We start from the raw sequence: 21,936 nt of genomic DNA, 5'->3' as shown, positions 1-21,936 counted from the left end.
ACAACAGCAACGGGTTGTATTTTGCAGGACTTTGCGGTCCTTGCATTCAGTACCTTAGGTTATTGCAGCCTGCTTGGAAGCTTCAACTAGCACACAGTCCATCTCTGAAAACGAGTTATAAACTGTAAAAAATGTTGCCCAATTCCCCAATCCAAATACAATTACAATAACTCAGGTTCAAATCTGAGTTGTGCTTTTTAAAATTGACACCTATCAGTTGACACCAGCTCTTTGGTGTCCTCTTCCAGCAAACTTCCCCTGATACAACTCTGTGTATATATGCCTCTCACACTGCATATCCATGATAATGATTCATTTAGCCCATTTAAGGTCAGCCATCACAAGATAACGGCAATGGACCTCATTGCTAACTATCTTCCTTGGGGGTGGGGGAGGAGAGAAAAGAAAGACCTATCTGATAGTTCTTCTCCATTGTCAGAAGTATTATCAAAGTGCCATCTACTGGCATATTAGATATTAAATTTCAGCTGCTGAGCACTCATTCTGTTGTGCGCTTTGAAATCATTGCAGCAAGGCTTGCTGGGAGTGACGAGTCTTGACGTGACATTGCTCTCAGGGGAAATTTTTATGCATTTTGCATGCAATCCCCAAGTGCAAAATGCATGTAAAATAAAGCGTACACAAAATTTCCACTGAGAGCAATGGCATGACGTCAAGACTCATCGCTCCCAGAGGACTTGCTACATCCATTTCTATAAGAGCTAGACAACCACCCTTATGCAACTGAAATTACTTTTCAAAGGTGGCAGGCACCCCTTGGTCCACATTGTATGCAAATCTGTAGAAGTTTGAATCTGGCAATGGCTGGACTCCAGAGCCGCACTCCGCTTCATAATATCAGCTCACCAGATTCCTCCCCCATCCTTAGTGGCAAACAAAAAGCAATATTTCTGTCTCACTTTCATGTGTCTGTTACCAACCGAGTCAACAGGATTGGTTTTTAAAATGATTGCCAATTTGCCTCTGTAACATTTTTGCAAGAACATGCCTGTCTCCTAAAGTAATCCTCCAGACCTATATCCCAGGGTATAGATAGATATTCTGAAGCACTGGTTCCCAAATTGAGCAGTGGGGTTAATAGGAGTGGGGTAGGGGGTTGCACTAAGAGGCAGATGGGCAAGAGGAGGAGCTGGAGGGGTAAATGACGATCACTGGATCAAGTTCATCAGTTTTGTTGAATTAATTAAACTAAATAGTTTCCATTGGATTTTGAATATGTGCTATTAATTGTTCCTGTTTTGAATTTTATTTTATCTTCCTTAGTGGGTTGTGCAAACTGCTATTCTGAATAATGCTTTACATGGGGTAGGTTAGAGGCATGAACTTATTGAACAAGGAGGCAGTGGCCTGAGAAGGTTTGGGAGCCACTGTATTAAAGCATCACGTTCTGAAGCATATAAAACAGTTGTCTTTCATTGCCTTTGCAGGTGTATACCAAATAATAGTTCCCTATGAAGCTCCCTACATATCTTTGAATCAGTACAGAACATTGCCTCTTCATCTCTTTTCTGGGCCTATTTATGTTCTAATGCTGCCATCACACTGTTTTTCCTTCTGGCAGGAACGTGTAACATTTAATTTTGTAACTCCTATAGTAGCCCCGCATGCTGATTAGAACTGAAAATATAGAAAAACAAATCTGTTGGCTTGTTCAGAAAAATCTGCTGTGCATTCATGTTTAGTCAATATTTCTAAAAAAAACCACCCTGCATTTTAAGAATACTGAACAATATTGTAGTTTGCTCCAGTCAAGCAGTCTTCACATGCCACCTGGTGGACACAAAGAATTATGCCATAAAGCGCATCACAATTTTTTCCCTGCTGCGAAACACTTTGCAAGGCAAATAATATTAGGACTTTATGCACATGAAATCGGCCTGTTCTGTCATTTGCCCAATGCAATGCTATTCCACAGCCCTAATATATCTAAAATTGGGCACGGTATGCAACTAATTTGTCCCACCTGTGCATCCCCTAAATCTGTACTGCAGATTCGTTCAACGCTCGGAGCAGATTTGAGAAGACTCTGGGGTTTGTGCAGGGAGAGGAGAAATTCTATTGCACAATAAGTTGGTTGGCTACCACCCACAGTCCCAAACTTATTTAGTCTGTGATCAACTGTCAAACTTCCAGTTTAAACAGGTGGTGTTCTACACGTATTTAATTCTGTGCAACTGCTTTGCTGTTTAACTAATACATTTTCTGCTTTGCAATACACAACTGCATCAAACTAAGGTTGCCAACTCCTCATGCTCAGGTTAGGAGAACCAGTGTGGTGTAGTGGTTAGAGTGACAGACTTTGGCCCAGGAGATCAGAGTTCAAATCCCCACTCAGCCATGAAGCCCCCCTGGGGTGATCCTGAGACAGCTGGCATATCAGCCTAACCCACCACTCTGAGAATAATGTATGGTATGATGGCACACAAACGTTAAAACAACTTACAGCCGGTGTTTGGGAGTAGTGCCTCCCAATTACATGACTGCACCGCTTTCTGTCGGTGGAATAATACTAGTTTTTAACAAGCAGGCAACTGTCCAGGTTGCAAGAGCTGCAACTAAAAAAATGCCATATTGGAACCAAAGCACATAAAAATAACAACTGCAATCTCTGTTGAGGTCAGGGAAAGTGGCAACCTCACAACACAGGCAATGATAGCAAAATGGTTTTTTAAAGCCCCAATGTGTTTTTAATGTGTTGACAGAGCACAGAGCATTTCTTACTGAGGAGAAGGCTGTTGTAGTTTCCATCCACTAGATGGCATGTGAAAACTGGCTACTGGAACCATCTTAAGCATGGCTCCAACAACCCTATGCTCACACCCAGACCTAAAATGTTCATGAAAATAACTCTCTCCACCACCACCACCGCAACTCACTGCATTTATAGCCACCTGCCAAGACTTCATCCTGCCAGAGATTCTTTTTTAAGGCTCGGTTGGACTAAAGCATTCCAAAACAAATTGGGGGGAGGGAATCAGTTCGTAATTACAATCCACTGTTGTGTCGTATCTATTAGAGATACATTATTTGCTACTTCATAATTGAGCCGGATCCAGTCTGGCTTTTCCGTTCACAGAAGGGCTACTTCCTTTTGCTGAAGGAACTGAGATCTAGTGGAATATCTTGGTGGAAGAAAGAAGGGGAGGCCATTTTCACTGGTTAGCTGCTACACCCCACACTTCCAGAGGTTCCCCTGCAACCGTCCAGAGCAGGCTTGGGGGAGGTACAAAGGAAAATCGGTAGGAAAAAAGGTCTTTGTTCTCTTCCTCCAGAAATGCCACCTAATGAGGCAGCAGACACTCTTCAGTTAGCTAAGCCAGCTTGCCCGAGCGTCAACTCAGATCTTGGTTTGTTATCATTTCTGCTGAATGAGCTCTATGAAGCCTCAAAGTGTACACAGCCCAGCCAATCGAAACCAATGCAATGAAGTTATAACCTGACCACTCCGGCCACAATGCATGCTTTCCCCTACTCAAGCATGTCCGTCAGCCAGTATGGTGTAGTGGTTAGTGTGTCGGACTAGGACCTTGTAGTCCAGGGTTCAAATCTCCAATTGACCGTGAAGCTCACTGGGTGACTTTGGGTCAGTCAACTGCCTCTCAGCCTAACCTGCCTCTCAGGGTTGTTTGCAAGGATAAAATCACTAGGAGAACCATGTATGCCTCCTTGAAGGAAAGGTGGAAAAGAAATGTAATGATCAACAAGTAAATGGGAGTTGTGAAAAGCATTTCGACAGCATTTACTGCTACAGGTTTCATCACCCTTTCAGCGAAAACCTCAGACCTGAAATCCAGAACAGAAACACTCAAACAAAATGAAAATGTACTAAAATTTAATCATTCATAAAAGCTGTAATTTAATCTGTGACAGTAAAACACAAGAAGCAATATTAGAGTTGGTTTAGTATATTATATATTTTAGCTTTCAAAGCCATAGAAATCAGTTATCCCAGTTTTTTTTCCTATAAAAGACCCATTTTTTTCCAAAGCATTATGCACAATTTTAATTAGAATATAATGGCAGAATGAAAATAATGATATTCCGTAACTTTTTAAATATAAAATGAAGTCAATGACTTGGAAAGTTATTTGCTGCCATGAGTTCAAAGGGTAAAATTTGTATAATTGTATCTATCATGATAGATATAAAGTATTACTGGCTGACCATTTTTAGTGCTGGATGGGAGAAGAATTATGGTAAGAGGTCAATATGAAATTATAGTAGCAATATCTAACATCTGAAATGCATCCATGCTCTTTTGTATAATCAATACAACTAGAGTCAATTATATTTATTATCACATCTGTTAACTGCTATTGCAAAGGAGAAGTACTATTGTCTTTAATTCCCAAGAGATATACACAAAGCAATTTTATTTTATTTCCTCCCCCCCAAGGGACCTTTGTGCAAACCATTATAAGATCTAAATTCTTCACATAATATATAAAAACAGAAGCCTCTTCGGATATGTTGTTAATTTGTGGTGTAGTTATTTGAAGTCTGGAATGGTGGCACTTTCCAAATTAGGCAACAGTTCTTCATTCCTGTAATCCTGAGCAGAAGGAGAGAGAGACAATGAAGAGTCAGCATCCAACTAGAAACAGCCTCTGCAAACAAGAGAGTACTTAAAAAAAAAAGACACGCAGGATTGAAGGTACCTTCTTTAAAAAGTCTTAAAAACAAATACGCAGCACATGTTCAGAAAGGAGGACTTGTTTAAGACCCAAGGAAGCTGCCTTATACAAAGGTCAGAGCACTCGTCTATCTGGCTCTGTATTGTTTACACCAGGGATGGGGAACCTGTGGCCCTCCAGATGTTGGCAGATTCCCACCAGCCTCATCCCAATGGTCAGGGATGATGGTACCTGTAGCCTGGACACTGAGGTCGAGCTCTGAGGACTTTCTGGAGGTTCTCTCACTGCATTACATGAAGTTACAGAGAAACAGGCAGAGGTTCTCCTAGGTAGTGGCACCTTCCCTGTGGAATGCCCTCCAGTCAGATGTCAAAGAGATAAACCACCATATGACTTTTAGAAGACATCTGAAGGCTGCCCTGTTTCAGGAAGTTTTTAATGTTTGATGTTTTGTGATGTTTTTATATTTTGCTGGAAGCCGCCCAGAGTGGCTGGGGCAACACAATCAGATGGACAGAATGTAAATAATAAAATTGTTGTTGTTGTTAGTCCAGCAATATCTGGAGGCCCACAAGTTCTCCATCCTTGATCTACACCAGGGGTCAGCAAGGTTTATCTTGTCTGGGCCGGATGGGTCCTGCAGATATCCCTCCATGGGCCGGATCTCTCATGTGCATGAGCTTGCGTGCAATTTTTGCTGTCAACATCTGTGCAGATGCGATATTCGGCGTCTGCGCATGTGCAGATGCGATTTCCAGCACTGCAGAAGTGAGTCCCCGTGCAGCGCCGATTTAGCACAGTGTGTGAGCGGGCAGCTCGGTTCGGGGGTGGCTTGGGGGCCAGTCAAACAACCTCCGTGGGCCACTTCCGGCCCATGGGGCTTAGGTTGCTGACTCCTGGTCTACACTGATTGGCAGCAGTTCCCCAGGGCCTCAGGGATTTAGAATTTAGTTGACTACAACCCTCTGACTCATTTTTAAATTCCTTTCTCTCTCTCTAAGAGATGACTGAAAACTGGATTGCTGGGACAGTATGGGAGTTCGCTATGCTGAGATGTGTATGTATGTGAAAAAGGAAGAGAATGTTGCAGCACCTCTTGCATAGCAAACAGTGTTTATGGTTGTGCTCTCTCTTTCTCTTTCTCTCACACAGACACATGCAGTAAGGATCGGAAGCAAGAGAGTTAAAACTAGATGTCAAAAGCAAATGAGTCAGCAGGTGGCACTTCAACCCAAAAAGAAATGGCATGTGCAGGCCCCAGTATGCATACTGATGACATAGCCGCTGCTCTGCTCCAAGCCCACTTCCATATTATAGGAAGGGGGGGGGCATGGCTCTCCAAACCACTCAAATACTGATTCCCCCGCTCCCCAGGTAAACAATGTGCCTCTTCGCAGGATACATTTTAAAATGCTATAAAAACTCCAGAATCACATATAATTGAACCTCCCATTAAAAGCCAAAGAAAAAATATATTTTAAAATTTTCCATAAAATCTGAACCGATAGAGCCAGCGGTGTAATTTTTGAAAAGGAAGCACAGGGTAGTGCCTGTCTGCCTAGCTGATCTTAAAAGTATTTTAAGCATCCTTTATAAAAGGAATGGGGAGCCTGTGACCCTGCAGACTTTGCTGAAATGAAACTCCCATGGTCCCCCAACCACTGGCTGCACTGGCTGGGAGCTGGAAACTAACCACACCTGAAGGGCCACAGGTTCTCTGCCTCTGCTATATAGAACGCACCCAAAATGTTAGTATTTGGCAGCTTATCATTTCTTTGCCAAAGGAGTGCAGGTGGCCTTCAGCCCAGCCTGCAACCATTCCAGCATCATGTAGTAGCTGCTGCAGCAAAAAGAGTCAGTGCCACAAACGTGCCCCAGGAAGGTCTTTAAGATTTCACCATTTGCTCACCTGGCTCAGAGCTGCTGCATGCTGTGGGTCTAGAGCAGCAGACATGATTTCTTTTTAGGCTTCTTCTTTTCCACTGGTGTTTTTCTATTTATCTGTCTGACGAGATCATAAAAGATCTGTGTGAGAGAGAGGAAGAGAGCAAAATAAGGTGAGAAATCAAGAGATACAGGTGCCGCAGAATGGCAACCTCATGTTACAATCCTGGCCTTAAAAGCTTTCGGCTAAATCAAGTGAGAAGGTGAGAAATAAATGGGGTGGGAGGCAGTGCAAAAAGAGCTGAACTTCTTGATTTTAGCATGAGCGAAGCAGGGCAATTTATCTAAGCTCCCGAAGGTTTTTGCTTCCTCGTGGGGCTCCCCTAGTTGTGGTCTAGCCGCTTCCACTTTCCTCCAGCCGCATCACAAAGCAAGAAGCGAAGGGGGGGGGGAACCTCTACACTGTTCCAATTTAAAATCACATCACAACCAGGACAACCTCACACAGACCAGAAGTACAGGTACAAAGACGACGATAACCCAACAGAAAAAAATCAATCATTTGAAGAAGCAATTCTTCAATATGTTTAGCAATTATTAGCAACTCTCCATATACGAATGTGCATATACTGTAGCAACAAGGTGCCAGCATATTAAATAAAGGAGTTTGCTGTTTGTATTTCTCTATCTTCCCATTTGTCTTGTGGTAGAGTTACCATTTCTGAACTCGTATAATACATATATAGAATACTTGCTAAGAAAAGTTGAAAGAGGCCTGGCTATCAAGCATGCAAGCCATTAAGGTGTAAGAGTTTCTTTTGCAAAATGCAAACACCTAATCTCCATCTTATTTAAATGTAGGGCTGCCATACAAACAAAGAAGCTGTCTTATAGTCAGTGGTGTAGATATAGCTTGGTGTGTGTGTGTGTGTGTGTGTGTGTGTGTGTGTGTGTAAATGCCATGGACTCATCCACTCTGCCTCTTATGTACTGTAGCATCAAACCTGCAGATGAAAGCTGCATACGTCTTTGTCTTTGGTAAAGTCAACTGCGTAGCAATGCAGCTACAGTATTCAGCCTCCTGGAAAAGCTCACTTAACTCACTTCCTTCCCACAACCCTGTGTGATTTCTAACAAGCTTGAAGTCTACAGTACTTTGCTTGCGAACTGCAAAACCTAGAAATTGGATACTGCCTTGATATTATCTATTTTTTAAACACACACACACACACACGCACAGCGAAGCACTTTCTGAAAGCATGATAAAGCCAGCATCTCTTTCACTCTGTACAATAACACTCTATAACAGCATTTAGGTTTCTCACACTCCCTCCCCACCAGGTTTACAGTTACATGGTTTGATGCTGTCAGCCTAAGGCAAAACACATCAGTTTGTACTCTAGTAAGGTCAACCTGGCTTCTTCCTTGATGCTCAACAGAGCTTGGAAGTCGAAGATTGCATTGGAAAGAAGTGAGAAAAGGTTTAGGGAGGGTCCCGGAGGAGAAGCGCACAGGAAGGAGGAATCTACCATATCTCCTGATGAAAGATTATTCAAACCCTCACACCTTATTGCCAGTCATTTCTAATCACTTACAGATCTCCAAAGTGCCTTTGTGTCAATCCAGCATAGCAGCATAAAGCAGGGAACTATGAGAGGGCTGGTCTACATTGCCCTTACTTAAGGAAAACAGACAAACTGTGTTAGTCTATCAAGTGTATTAACAGGGTGATTTGGCTTTCCTCCTCCACCCTCCCTTTCCCAGGGATCCAGAACACTGAAAGGGTATCTGGGGAAGGATTGCAGCATAGTGTTAAGAGTAGCTACTTTGCAGGCAGAGCAAGCCCAATCTCTGGCACAGCCAGGAAGGACTGGGAGAGAGCCCAAAACCTTGCAGAGGCACTACGAGTCAGTGTGGACCTGGATTTCCCAAACTTGGGTCTCCAGCTGTTTTTGGACTACAATTCCAATCTTCCCTGACCGCTGGTCCTGCTACTTAGGGATGATGGGAGTTGTAATCCAAAAACAGTTGGAGACCCAAGTTTGGGGAACCCTGGTGTAGACTGAGTTGCATGGACCAATGATCTGACTTGGTACAAGGGACCTTCCTATGTTCCTATGACCAGCATGGGCAGTGCAGTCCCCGCATGCATGCTTGTCATGAGAACACATACCTTATACCACCTCTAAAGCAGTAACTGTCTCTTTGAAGGGCACAATCCATATTTTTGTACACAATGTGATTCTCCCCTTGGTAAGGGAAACAGGGAGGATTACAGTCCACATTGAAAGTGCCCAGGTGGCAGCTGCTGTCATTTAAAATGGAGGTATTTTAAAATGGAGGTATTTTCTCTTGGCAAGTGTTAGGCCAAGGGGATTTGTGGGGAAGAGGCAGCACCATCCCCTCAGAGAACATTTTGGACCCTCCCCCCCACAGGTCCTCTTTCACTACAAAAGAAACCCAACCCCCCCAAATATCAATGCCTCCCTATTAAAACTATGCTAAGTAAGAGCAAGTGTGGATAACTTTTCTTCTAACCATCTCAAGTCAATAATTAGAGGTGGGCTCAAATCTTAATTTAACTAAATCTCCATATTGAAAGTGTGACAAGGAATGGGTGTATATGTTTCATTCAAATGGAATAGCTGCCACATTAAATGCAACAAGATAGAGAGGCTAAAATGTTAAATCAGTGTAGCACAGGCCTGGTTCAATGGAGTTTACTCCCAGTTATAGGACTGCTACCGTCTCAGACAGAATAAGGCATGTTAAGCTTTCAGATTTCTGTCTCATTAAAGGTTACTGTAAGGCACAAAGGCCTGCATAAGTAGTGTATTCCTCCTCTCCTTTGATTCCTCTCAGTTTCCAAAGATTGGCAAACCATTGCTTTCTGTATTGGCTCTTGTTCAACAAAATCAAAACAAGCGTGACAGCAAATTCTTTTGGATGAGAACGGTTTTTGGATTTTTAAAAATGGAAATTACAAGTGGAAGTCATCTGTTGCTTCCAAAACACAAAGTAACGAGGCAACTCTTCATAACTGAGGAATTACGAACTTGGCAAAGTCACAAGAATATCAGAGAATACGCCAGAAACTCATTTCCCCAAACCAAAACTAAAATCAAAAGAATAAACTAACAAAACTGACATACAGACCCTCTTCAAAACTTTTGAAATAAAGATGTGTCCAGCCCTGAAAACACAAGTCACCAGCTGAGCATGATGATGTAATTTGTGGGTGGCTGTACCAGATACAGCTGCCCATAAACAAATGAAGGTACCCCATCTTCCTCTCCTGGCAGAGTTTACTGACACAGATCAGATGTTTTGGAAAACCTAACTTTAAATTTCTTGAGTGGTCAGGACTTCCTTCACAAAATCAACACAGCCTAGTTAGCTCAGTTATCTGAAAGAGGTAATGGTGGTTAGAGAAAACCAGGCTCTGTGTGTTTTGGGATAAGCAGGCAGGGAATGATGGGAACTGTAGTTCTGCAACTTCCAGGAATCCAAAGTGGAAGAACATTGGCCTATAGCGCCCTTCCCCAACCTGGGGCTCTGCAGATGTTTTGGACTACAACTCCTATCCTCTCCAACAATAATCCATCAGGGATTACTGCAGTTGTAGGGACCAGGTTAAGGAAGCCTGGCCTATAGGGATGATGTTTTATTATTATTTCACACATTTCTTTAATGGCGTTCACCCTAGCTGGGGCAGAAGAGGGTCTAGGTCCCGTCCCCCGCCCCACAACTACTATTTCATCAGGTTACAGCTAACTAAGTTGAGTTCCCTTCCTAAAGGGCCTTCATGAAGCAGCTCTGCTGCCCAGGGCAGTTCTCAATCATTTGGAAGCAGATGCTACATACTGTCAAATGAAGCACCCAGTCAGCCATCAACTTCAGTGCTGTTGACTTCTCATATAAACTATATAAACCAAAGTGTTTCTTGTGGCACCTTGAAGATTTGTTCAACAGTTCCTCTGGAAATTGTTTTATGTATGATAGGTACTTGAACGTATCACAAGAGCTCATGTGATTTGCAGCTTGTTCCGAAGGTTTCATCACTGGGGAGGGGGAGAATCACTCCAGCAGATGCTTCTAGGGCTCCCACTTGTACTTTGGGGCTAAAAATATCAAGAGCAGGAAAGCAGGGCAAAGAAAATATCCCCACTCCACACCAAACACACAATGGCCAGCTTTTTACACCTGTTCACTGCTGTTTCCTCACTGTCACCCTGTTTGGGCAACATGAAGGGGGGAGGCAGGAGGAGAAGAGTGTCTCTCGACCCAACATGAGCCCATACAATCAGAGACCATGTAGTGAATGCAATGGGGACATGACACGACTCAGCTAATGGAGACATGACTGTGGGGCAATGCTAATGCGGGCAAACAGAACCGATCCAGAACATGATGCTTTCTTCATTGGTCATGGGCACAATCCCTGCCAATCGATTCACTAATTGCCCTTGCTCCGAAGAAACAAGACTTTCAGATCACCCGCTCTAAAAGAGACTTGAAATGGGGAACACTTTTCACTGCTACCAAACATATTAGCGCTAAATGCCCCCCCCATTTTTAGCCCTACAAACATTCCTCATTCCAATCAGCTTTTTTGCTCTATTACTTGAGTTTCTCGTCTTTTATGCCTTGCTTTTTGCAGAGATTCATCTGCCCTACAGTGCTTACCTAACAGAAACCACACGGTCTGCCTTTCGTTTAGGTGCATTGAGCTTGCATAAAGCACTTTTCTAAGCGACACGGCTCTAGTTTGAACTCTGGGTCTTGCGAGATTAAAATGCAGTGCGTGGCACACCTATTTGCACAGGTGCTCAGCATGCAAACATGACCACTCACGCACCACATTTAGTTCCACAGTAAAGCAGCGTTCGGAATGATTGAGGAAGAGCTCTCGGCTAAGGGATTAGTTTTCTCTAAGGTAACACAATAGCAGAGTGAATCACATATTGACAGATCAGAAAAGCGAACACCGACACCCTGCAGGTTTTGGCTCAGGTTTTGCACTAGGCATCTCGCTCTGCACAAATGCACTTCAGTCACCAAAACAGCACAACGGCGGGGATGCGAAAACAGCATCTTTTATGCGAGCCTTCAGAAAGGATCCACCGAAACGTAGGCTTTCGATTTGCGCAAATATTCAGTCCAAGAGGACTATAGGAATATTTACACGAGGGGGTGGTGTACATACATATATACACAAACCCAAGCCTATAAAAAGGGGTTGTGTGCTGCCTTGTGAAAGATTAACCAATAGTTACCTCGTTAACATTGATTTTCGACTTTGCAGATGACTCTAGAAAGGCACAGTTACACCACTGTCTTGCTAAGTTCTGTCCCTGTTCTTTGCCAACTACACGTTCATCTTCCAGGTCACATTTATTGCCAACCAGAATCATGGGAACCTGCGCAGAAAGAATAAGAGAGTTATTAATAGATGGCATTCAAAGCTGTGTGCTTAGTCTGAGCAGACCTGCAAAAATACTCGCTGACCAACATTAGCAGTCTCTAGAACGAAGGAGGAGTCCCCCCCCCCCCGTTACATCTGGAGCAATTTTCTACTCTTAGTTTTTCATGCTTTTGCTTAACAGATTGATTACACATTATCGCTTGCTACTGATAACATGTTTCAAGAAACAAAAATGTGAGTTTATGAATACATTAAAAAAGGAGTTTCATCATATTGAAAAGTAAGGCAGAATCTGAACTTGTCTAACACCAGCAATAGGGAACCTTCCATGGCTGTTCTCCAAAAGCCATGCCATCTGCCTCACACCTGACATCCCATGTGTCATCAGGGGTGGGACAGGTACTATTGCTGTGACAAAGAAACAATTGGGAACTTAAAGTGAGGTCTCAATTGTTCTTTTGTAAATTGAGCTCCCTTGTCAGCCATGAACAGGTGATCGGCGCCAAGAGGAAGCTCCACTCAAATTGACACACTGAGGTGGGTCATTGTCTCAGTTTGAAGCAGTCTGCTTTCAAACGACTTCCTAAAATGAAGCTTTCTTCCTCTGCAAAGGGTGGAAAAGGTTTGATTTGAGGAAGCAGAACTAGCCCCTCTGAAGGCGCGTTCCCAGTTGCAATCAGTGTACCTTTAAAGGAGGGTATAGATCAGTGGTTACAGTGATCCCCTTTGAACTTCAACAGAAGTCAATCTCCTGACATCATTATGATAATAGGAGATTGACAGGCGGCTGAACCTACCCACTTGTTAAAGTTGGCTTTGAAGGTTGGGGAAATTGGGGATCAGGCTAGTGCCCCATCACTGAATAGAAAATATATATATATTAGAACTGTGCCATAAATCTGTATTATTTGGACACAAAACCCCTATATTCCTTGCAAATTAGAACTCCAAAGTACATTTTGAGGATAAATGACTGAATTATGCATCAGGTACCTGCAAGAAAGTAAGCAAACAAACCATTTTGTACCCGTCTTTACCATGACTACATCACACTGATAATTAAACCGTCTCATGGCAACTATCAAAGAAATGGAGATACCACAGTCTGGAAGGTTCATTGACACACAATTTATTTCCACAAGCACTTACCTTAATGTCAGTTTCTACAACAACACAGAGTTGACATTTCAAACCCTCAGATAGGCAGTAGCTACTTTTCAATTTAACATAATTTATACAACAGGATGTACATCACTTCCCAAGAAATACGTTGTATGTATTGGCCCCAGTGATTTGTCCTGCTTAGGCAATAAACGCCTTCTCAACTCCAGAAATGGGGCCTCAGAGTCATGAAATGCAAAGACAGCTATGCAATCCTTATGTTCTTATTTTGAACTGTTTGGCAGTGTGCTGGACATTAAAACTTTAATTGCAAACACTGAACACACACGCACAGAGACACATCCTGTTTCGCCTGAGCTATCTAAAAGCGGTACACACAGAAAACTGCTGATAATGGGTGTGCACACCATTCTGTTTCCTTAAGCATTTAAAACACACACATGCACAGCAAAGTTTGCACTTTCCAGAAGGAAAGTACCTCATATACTTCTCGTTTATAAATAATTAGCAACAGTTCTAATATTTGCTAAATTTCTGAGCACACTCTCTTATTCATGGATGATCAGTTCCAGGTAAAAAGAAACACATTTCTTGTGATTTCCCCCCCAACAGGTGTAGTTAAATCTGCTACTATACAAGCTACTATCCTGATAAAAGAAATGAAATCCATACTTCGTTTAAAACAAGGAAAGAAAAACATTTAGCATATTAAGATCTGGAAGCTATCACTTAACACAAAAAGTTTTTTAAAAATAGTAACTACAGTATAGTTAGAATGAGGGGTATAATTTATTTGACCTCAAACAGGGTACATGTGTAACCTCAAACAGTGTAAGTTGCTGCATACCACAGTGTTTTGACTTAAATGCTAAGAAAGGAATCAGCTTCTAAGATGAACATAATCCCTCATCTAAAAGATCGTTCGTTTTACTTTTTTAAAAAAAAGTAACCAAGATTTGTGTATCAAAGAGGGTTTCAAAAACATTACGAGAAAAGAGAAAAATAAAGCCAGAGATAATGATCAGCAAAGATATGAAAACTGAAGAATAAAAATATGTGGCTAAACTACTTTTAAACACAGTTAAGATCTTCCTATCCACATGCATTGGATAGTAGCTACCTATTCATCTATGGAGAGATCTTTCATGAATAACTACCTGAATACAATGGGTTAGACAGACATTCCAATTCTGTCCACTGATTGTTTGGACTAACAAAGAGCCCAAATCAAGAGAGGAAGCTAGAGCTGATGCTAAAGTAACACTTCCTGGTTAGCACAATAAATTGCTAGGTCACAGGTTTTACAGTGCGAATGGATGTTATGAACTTCTGTGACAGCATTTGCTGCTACTGATTCAGACAAAATATTCAAGATTTCTGCTTACCTGATGACACAGTCTCCCCTCTACTTCCCTGATGCGCTGTTCTGGGGGTTCTCCTAACCCTCCAAGAGCCAACTGGGGTGTGTGGGCAAAAGACCCGTTGCACTAGAGGGGGCCTTGCGCTGGCTCCTGCTAGCAGAACTACTTAGCTGAATGCAACCCATTGTGCAGTTCCACCCTGCACATTCACTCGTTACACTATATGGGCTGAGACTTACTTCCTAGAAAGTCTATTAGGAATTGCAGCCTTAAGAAACAGAAAGCTGGACTAGGTGGACATTTGGTAGGATCCTGATTAAACAGGGCTGCTCTTAACATATGTGGTGGTGATGGTGGTATCTGTAAACAATGAAAACATCCATGCGCAACATCACAACCTACAGCATGATGCCATGGAACTGACAGCATAATGCAAAGCCCATCAGCTTGAATTCCATAGCCACTTAACAGCTGTGCAATAGTAATTGACAGCAAAGTCATCCAGGTATAGATCTCCTGCATGATTACTGGTGGAATCCCTGCTTAAAAGGTGATAAACCATATAGGAAGTCAGCTGCCTGAGTTGGCGTTCAGTCCAGCCAACTGAAAGTCTTTCACATATTACAGTAAAAGATGGACCTAGGCCAAGGTGGCTAACCTGTGCCCCGTTCCCTTGTGTTCCCAAATGAACTTGCATCACCCCTGACTATTGACCATCCTGGCTGCAGCTAATGAGAGATGCAGACCAACAACAGCAGGAGGGTTACATGTTAATCACTTTAAAACATGCACAAGTTAAAATACTAAAACGTTTACATTACCTCCACTTTCTAGGCATCTAAGCACATTTAAACTATCATGCAGCAAAGGAAGTTTTATAGTACTAAGATTTTTAGTCTGCTAATTAAGTTTGTAATATTTTCTTTAGGAAAAAAACAGTATGGACTTTTGAGCACAGCTATTTTGATTAGCCAGATTATCACACAACTAGAAAACTGTGTTTTTCCACCTGATGGCAGCCAGAAACAAAATCTCTACCAAAGAGCCACAAAACCCATTTTAAACAGCAAGTCATAATGGGAGTTACTGAGCCTTCTAAAAACCTGGCACCATATGTAGCCATTTCAGTGACAAAAGGTTGAGCGGGAGGAATTGGGCTTGTACACTGGCGTATTCTACTAAAAAGCCACTTCTTATGGGACTTGAACTTTTCCAGAGTTCAATCCCAGTTTGGGATACTGAGCATTTCTGACTAACCGTCCAGTAATGTCCATATGAATAGTCTCCAAAATATCTAAATAGAGAAATTTATGATATCATACAAAACATTCTAGAACAGTGTTCTTCAGTCATCTTATTAACTGTGCAAAAAAACAGATGCTGGCTTGTTTAGGGTTTTTTTTGGAGGGGGGAGATTCCAATGGTTCAAAAAGCAATAACCCATTTACTTACGTCTTCCGTGTCCTTGACCCGTAAGATCTGCTCCCTCAGGTCCTGCAAGTCATTGAACGTGGACTGTGCTGTAATAGAATATACTAGTGCAAACCCCTGACCGTTCTTCATATAGAGATCCCTCATTGCTGTAAATTGCTCCTGTAATCAAATTTTTTTTTAAAAAAAAATATGAATTAGCTGTTTAGTTTAATTAGCTGTTTAACATACACACATTAAGAAGTTCAGGTTTAAACAGGGATAAAAAGGTCATAGGCAACTGGAAATTTCCAGTCTTTGCTCTTGCAGAAAGCCAGTGAAAAAAATTAATTTAATTTTAAAAGGAACCGGCTTTCTCAAATATCCTTCTTTCAATGTTAGAAATTTAAAACAAGGGCTTTGAAGTGTTTAGGGCGGCTTCACACCTTACAACCAAATATCTGCTTCTATTGTGAAAGGCAGCTATGTATTTTAACACATACCCCTCCCCTCTCACCTTCCCCACCATCTCTCTCTCTCATACACCCAGAGCTCACTTGAAACATGCATCAGCAGCCTGGGCCAACACAGTGTATTCAGGATGAAAAAACTATATAGCCAGCCCAGATCGCATACTGTAGGCTGCGGAGGGTAATACTAAATGCACAGTGATAAATAAAAGACACTTCTATCGTAAGATGTGAAGCAGTCTTTAGATTCAGAAGGATTTCGGGAAATCGTTTCAGAACATCAAGAACCACTATAAGCTTTAAAGGACGGACGCCCAAGAAAGCCAGGCAGATAGGCAGTCTCTCTTAAAGGCAGCAATTGTATCGGTACATGTGTTTTACAGGTTGTTTAGCAGCGTGCACACTTTATCTGTCAGCTTTAACTGCCATAATGTTTTAATTTGTTGTTTTCAACAATAGAGAAGTTCAACAAGAGGGTTTTTCGTTAGAACTTCAAAGTGCTGGAAATCTGAAAATGTTTTTAAATTTTATGAAGTTCTAATGAAAAACTTTCAAGACAATGTTTCAGTTTGTTCCCAATAAACTGTGCAAGGAGCTACTTGGAATAATAGAAAAGGCAAGAAATGCTGGTTTATTTATAGCCACATAACATAAGCAAGAAAGAGATGGACCCCCCCCCTTAAAAGCCATGTCTTGCATCACTCTTAGTGTTCCCTTCAAATATTAAGCATTTCAGATTTCAGGATAGATCTCACTTACTGTCCCTGCTGTATCGAGGATTTCAAGCATACATTGTTGACAGTCTACTTCCACTTGCTGAAAGACAAATAAAGGACAGATACCATTATAGCCTTAAGGGACAGGAGGAAGAGACTCAATTAATGCTTGCTCATAACCTCCTGGCAATAGGGGCATTTAAGCATTACAAACAACTAGTGCACCACCTGTGTACACAAACAGTTAAGCTGCAGAGTTATGCACAAGTTACAGTCCATGAATTTATGCAAGTGTTGTGTACACAACTGTTGAGCTGTACAAATCAGCAGGAATTAGAAAAACAAACAAGAGTGTACACACAAACACTTGTACATGTGTGCAGACAGCTTGTACTTGTGTACAGTGTACATGTGAACAAGCCTTACTGTGAGCTTTTCCACTGCTTTCTGAGTGTACACATGGGGTTGCATTCAAAAGGATGGAACGTGGCAGGCAGGAGATAAAATACCCAAAGAGCAAGAAGTCCTTTCACTAGCAGTCTCCAAGTGCTGCCTGCCAGTATCCATTGTATGCCATTAGGAACGCAGGAAGCTACTGAGTTAGAGCACTGGTCCACTGAACTCGGTATTGCATATGACTGTCAGAGGCTCTTCAAGATTTCAGGCAGAAATATTTCCTAACCCTATCTATCTGGAGATGCCCGAGAGTGAAACTGTGACCTTCTATATGTGCTCTGCCGCTGAACTATAATACCTAAATGGATGTCAAGCAAGTATTTAATTTTTAATAGAACAACACTGACATGTAATATGATCAAGGAAATATTTGTGTAGGTGTGCTTGTAATCTAGGAACACAGGAAGCTGCCTTATACTGAATCAGATCTTTGCTTCACCTAGCTCACTTTATCTATTGTGACTGGCAGGGCCTTCCAAAAAAGCTTTAGACAAACGAGTCTTTTCCATCTGTACAAGAGGTGATTGAACTTGGAATCTTTTGCATGCAAATATTATGGTTAAGTTAAAAGTATCCACAATGAAACTGCAGGGCAACAACAATAAAGTAATAATAAAAACACTACTTCATAGGGTTATCCAAAACGTTTGGCTTCTGATTTATATCCTGTTATGAAATCGGAGTGATGAGTTGAGTTGAACGCTGTTGTTCTTGTTTTTTTAATGGAATTTAAGCAAAAAACTTGGGGCTTTTCTCCAAAACTTATAAAATCCACAAATGCCAAGGAATTGCAAACACTGACTTAAAATACTTAAGTTATTATTTATTAAACTTAGTATGTTGCTTTTTTTAACAGCAAGTAGCTTAAAATTGACTTACATTTAGTTTGGCATTGTGAAATAAGGCTGCATGGCATTAGACCCGATTACCTAGAATGCTTTGGATGGTGTATCAGGCCCAGACTCAACTGGTGCTGACCACGTTTCTCTGTCCTGGGCTTAGCGATTGTGCTTTTTTAAAATAAATAAATAAAAAGGAAATGCAACCACAGGGAGGCCCTCTCTGAATTGGGAATGTATCATTCAGGGAGCAGGGGAAGATTCATCTTTCCCATGCTGCTTTCCCAACCCACGACCACCATAGAAACCATTTGACCCTGAAGGTACCAATTTTAGGGGAAACCAGCAATTTCTGGAGTAATTCTTGGTAGGAAAAAGACATAGGGAAAGGGCTGTCCCCAATTTACCATGCCACAGTCCACATCCAGATTTGGCCCTCTCTATATCAAAGACAAAACAAGCCCAAGATAAACCAAGGGTAGAGAGTCTGTGGTCCTCCATATGCTGTTGGGCTACAACTGTTGTTGGCCATGCTGGCGTGGCCTGATGTAAACTGGAGTCCAACAACATCTGGAGGGCCCTGGGATAGACAATCATGTAATTATTCTCTTGGGGAGAATTAGCAACACACTATTAGGAATATGATCCTAATAATAGACTGATCGTGTTGTGGGAGGAGGCCATGAATTCTACACCAAGAGGAAAAAAAACTGGGCGAGGGGAGTCTCAAAGTTACTGATCTGAGAGTGGGTGGAGAAAATCACAGCTTCATACTTTACCTTTCTGTAGGAGTCTTCTATTGTGGGGTCATATTTTTCAACAAAAATTCCCTGAACAAACTGTACAGTCTGGAAAGAAAAACAAGAAAGGGAAAAGAACACACAGAGAGGGTCAGCCAGCTGCCTCCAACTCAAGTTATTCAACGGGCTAATCGCGTAAAGCGTTTGCAAAGAACAGACATTTCGCTTGGTTCTCCCAATCTTATTCTCAAGCTGATGCCTAGTTAGTGAAACAGGAAAATCAATGCAGGTAAAAGTACAGGTTTAAAAGGTACAGTATAAGTCTCCTTCAATGCTTAATCCATGACTGATACTCAAACCCCATTTCAACAAATTTATGCAGATTTCAGGGTGAAAATGTCTCTTTTCCAGCTACTTATGAGACTGGTTTAAAGAAAAAGCTTCATTAAGCTAACTTTCTATAGCTTGGAGCAATCTGCATCATTTACCACAGTTTACATGGTATTGCTAAACTGTGAAGTAGCACACAACCCTGACCTGCTGCCTGGGGGTTGTCATTTGTCTCACTCATGGATAACTGCTACAGCCCACCTCTATTCCTCTCGCACTGAGCATATGCAGTAATATAAAACACCACAGAAACTCACACGGGATGCTATTTTTTAAAAGCTTTGCATTAAAGTGAGTATGTGCACATATTTAAATGAAACAGGGCTATTGCAGCAAAAGGGAGCAGAAAGTGTAGATTTTGCTCCCCAAACCTACTGGACGAGCAATGAAAGAGGCAAGTACATGTAACAGGTCAATTTTACCAGGAAGCCACCAACTGAAGAAAAAGGCTCCCCTTGGCTGGCCTTGGTAGGTAGCCTAACTTAATTGCTTACAACTGTCCCTAACTTAGGTAAGGATCCCCAATGTTATGCAGACGCTCCAGTGACACTAGGAAAGTCTTGGGAAGTCTCCAAAGGGCAGTAACATCCGGACGGACAAACCAGAAGACAGGATTGAAAAGCAAACGAGAAGTTAAGGCCGAAGGGCAATGAGATACTGCAGGGGCATGACAGAATTTAGGAAGACCTTGTTGCTCAACTGGAATAGCTAGTTCTCTTATATCCCTGCCCGTCCTGGTCAGAAGGTTCTTCGCTGAGAAGTTGCTGCCTGCAGTTCAGTGGCCCACCAGCAGCTCATCCCAAAAGGCTTACAAACCAGGACCTGATTGTTACATGTGAAACAGGCTATACGATGTTGGTTCTAAACTAAAACCCAGTTACATGACTGAACATGGGTAACAATTTCTGTGCTTCAGATTCACAACCTGTTTAATTATATTTAAACACTTGTAGCACTGTCGGGGGGGAGGATGAGGTTCTAAACCAACTAACACCTGCGAGGCATTTAGCAAGACCAATGATGTAAATTGCATCGGCCTTTTGCAAAAAAAAGTGTTTTATTGTAACAATCCCTATCCCCCCCCACCGGAAGTCCACTAGGAGGTGAGCATCTGCTTTGCAAATTTGCCCAAGACCAGCATGCACACACAGGGTCTCAACAAAGGTTTCCCAAGACCATTTTTGACTACTGAATGGGCTTTATTAGCTCTCAAGAATATTCTGCCCTTCTGTGGAATGTGATCAATTTTTGCAGTGTGTACACGTGCACTTGCAGGTATCAAATAGTTCCCTTTAAAAAAACATAACAGCCACCTTTTCTGCAGTGACTCGTGCAAATGTCTTTTCCAGCTACTGGCTCTAAGAAATCGCAAACAGCCTTTAAACAACAGCCTGTTTTGTTCAGGGTCAAAGCTGGGATTTTTCTCATGATGACAAGAAACACAAGCACTATAGCTCCTAATAAGTGGTTTCAGATTTTGAAAGGCCAGTTATCTGCAAAAGGCATCATTGTATTTGTGGGGTGGGGGAGTGCTGAATGCTCCAATGATTTCTTAACAAGGGAGAAAACAATTTTCTAGCTTTCATGTTCAATGGAGGAAAGGAGGCACCATTCAAAAGTCATTCTTTCAGCCTAGCACAACCTACACACTGCTTCCTAGAAAAAAGATCAAGGCATCTACTAATGCAGAAAGCAATGGAAAGTCCATATATAAAGGTACCCCAGGATGATATTATTGATCCCAAACCTTTCGAACTGCAAAGGGGGTTAGGAGGGTGATGATTAGACCAAAATATGGTATGGAGACCTTATAGCTTTGCCAAAAGCCTATAATCTAAGGGCTTATCCAAATTTACCTTTATTCCGCTCTTTCTAGACAAAGTTTACTAGTGAAAGCTCCATGTATGAGCGCCCCTTTTTTTGCTCTGCAGCTTTCTCTGCAAAAACCCGCTCTTTAAAGCTCTATCAGAGCAAAAGTCAATCCGCAGAAAACCCAAAAGTAATTTATTGACAACGCAACACAGATTTCATTATTATTGTTTCTTATATTCATTTCTCATTTTTTAACAAAATGTTTCAAAAGAAACCTGCAGATTTTAATCTCATTTGCAAATGGTTAAAAAGCCACAGAGATCTCACTTATGTTTTAAACACAGGAAGCTGCTAGGCTATATGTACAAAGACGGCCCTCCCTCAGTCTGCTAAATAAGAGTACATTATTTAACTACTCAGAACATTCTGTATTTCACATGCCCTTTAGGAGCAAACAAGTAATTTATCAATCACATCAGGTCTTTCAGATACTAAGGCAAAATAAAAATGCATATGAGAAAATACAAAGAGCCCCGAAGTACTTTAAACATTAGCTTTTTGTAGCATAAGCATCTGGAAGCAGCAATTTGTTATTTATACAGTGCCATCAGCATGTATGGTGATTTACAGAGTGGAAGTAACACTGGTCTCCCACC

At 41.8% G+C, this 21,936-nt stretch overlaps 1 protein-coding gene across 3 annotated transcripts in view; it reads right to left on the bottom strand.

Moving 5' to 3' along the window:
• Positions 1 to 3,836: 3,836 nt before the first annotated feature.
• RAP1A (RAP1A, member of RAS oncogene family) overlaps positions 3,837 to 21,936 on the bottom strand; it is a 93,121-nt gene continuing 75,021 nt past the window's right edge. For all 3 annotated transcript variants that reach the window (XM_053393484.1, XM_053393482.1, XM_053393483.1), the window contains 6 exons: positions 19,118 to 19,186; positions 17,087 to 17,143; positions 15,900 to 16,040; positions 11,816 to 11,959; positions 6,565 to 6,680; positions 3,837 to 4,573 (listed from right to left, as the gene is read on the bottom strand). In XM_053393484.1, the coding sequence (XP_053249459.1) occupies positions 6,594 to 6,680; positions 11,816 to 11,959; positions 15,900 to 16,040; positions 17,087 to 17,143; positions 19,118 to 19,186 (498 nt within the window). In that variant the 3' untranslated portion in view covers positions 3,837 to 4,573; positions 6,565 to 6,593. The remainder of the gene's footprint in view (positions 4,574 to 6,564; positions 6,681 to 11,815; positions 11,960 to 15,899; positions 16,041 to 17,086; positions 17,144 to 19,117; positions 19,187 to 21,936) is intronic.

Source organism: Podarcis raffonei, chromosome 6, assembly GCF_027172205.1.
Source record: "Podarcis raffonei isolate rPodRaf1 chromosome 6, rPodRaf1.pri, whole genome shotgun sequence".
In the NCBI taxonomy this organism is placed as follows: Eukaryota; Metazoa; Chordata; class Lepidosauria; order Squamata; family Lacertidae; genus Podarcis; species Podarcis raffonei.
Note: the sequence above shows the minus strand (reverse complement) of the source record. Positions and strands in the feature narration are given on the sequence as shown.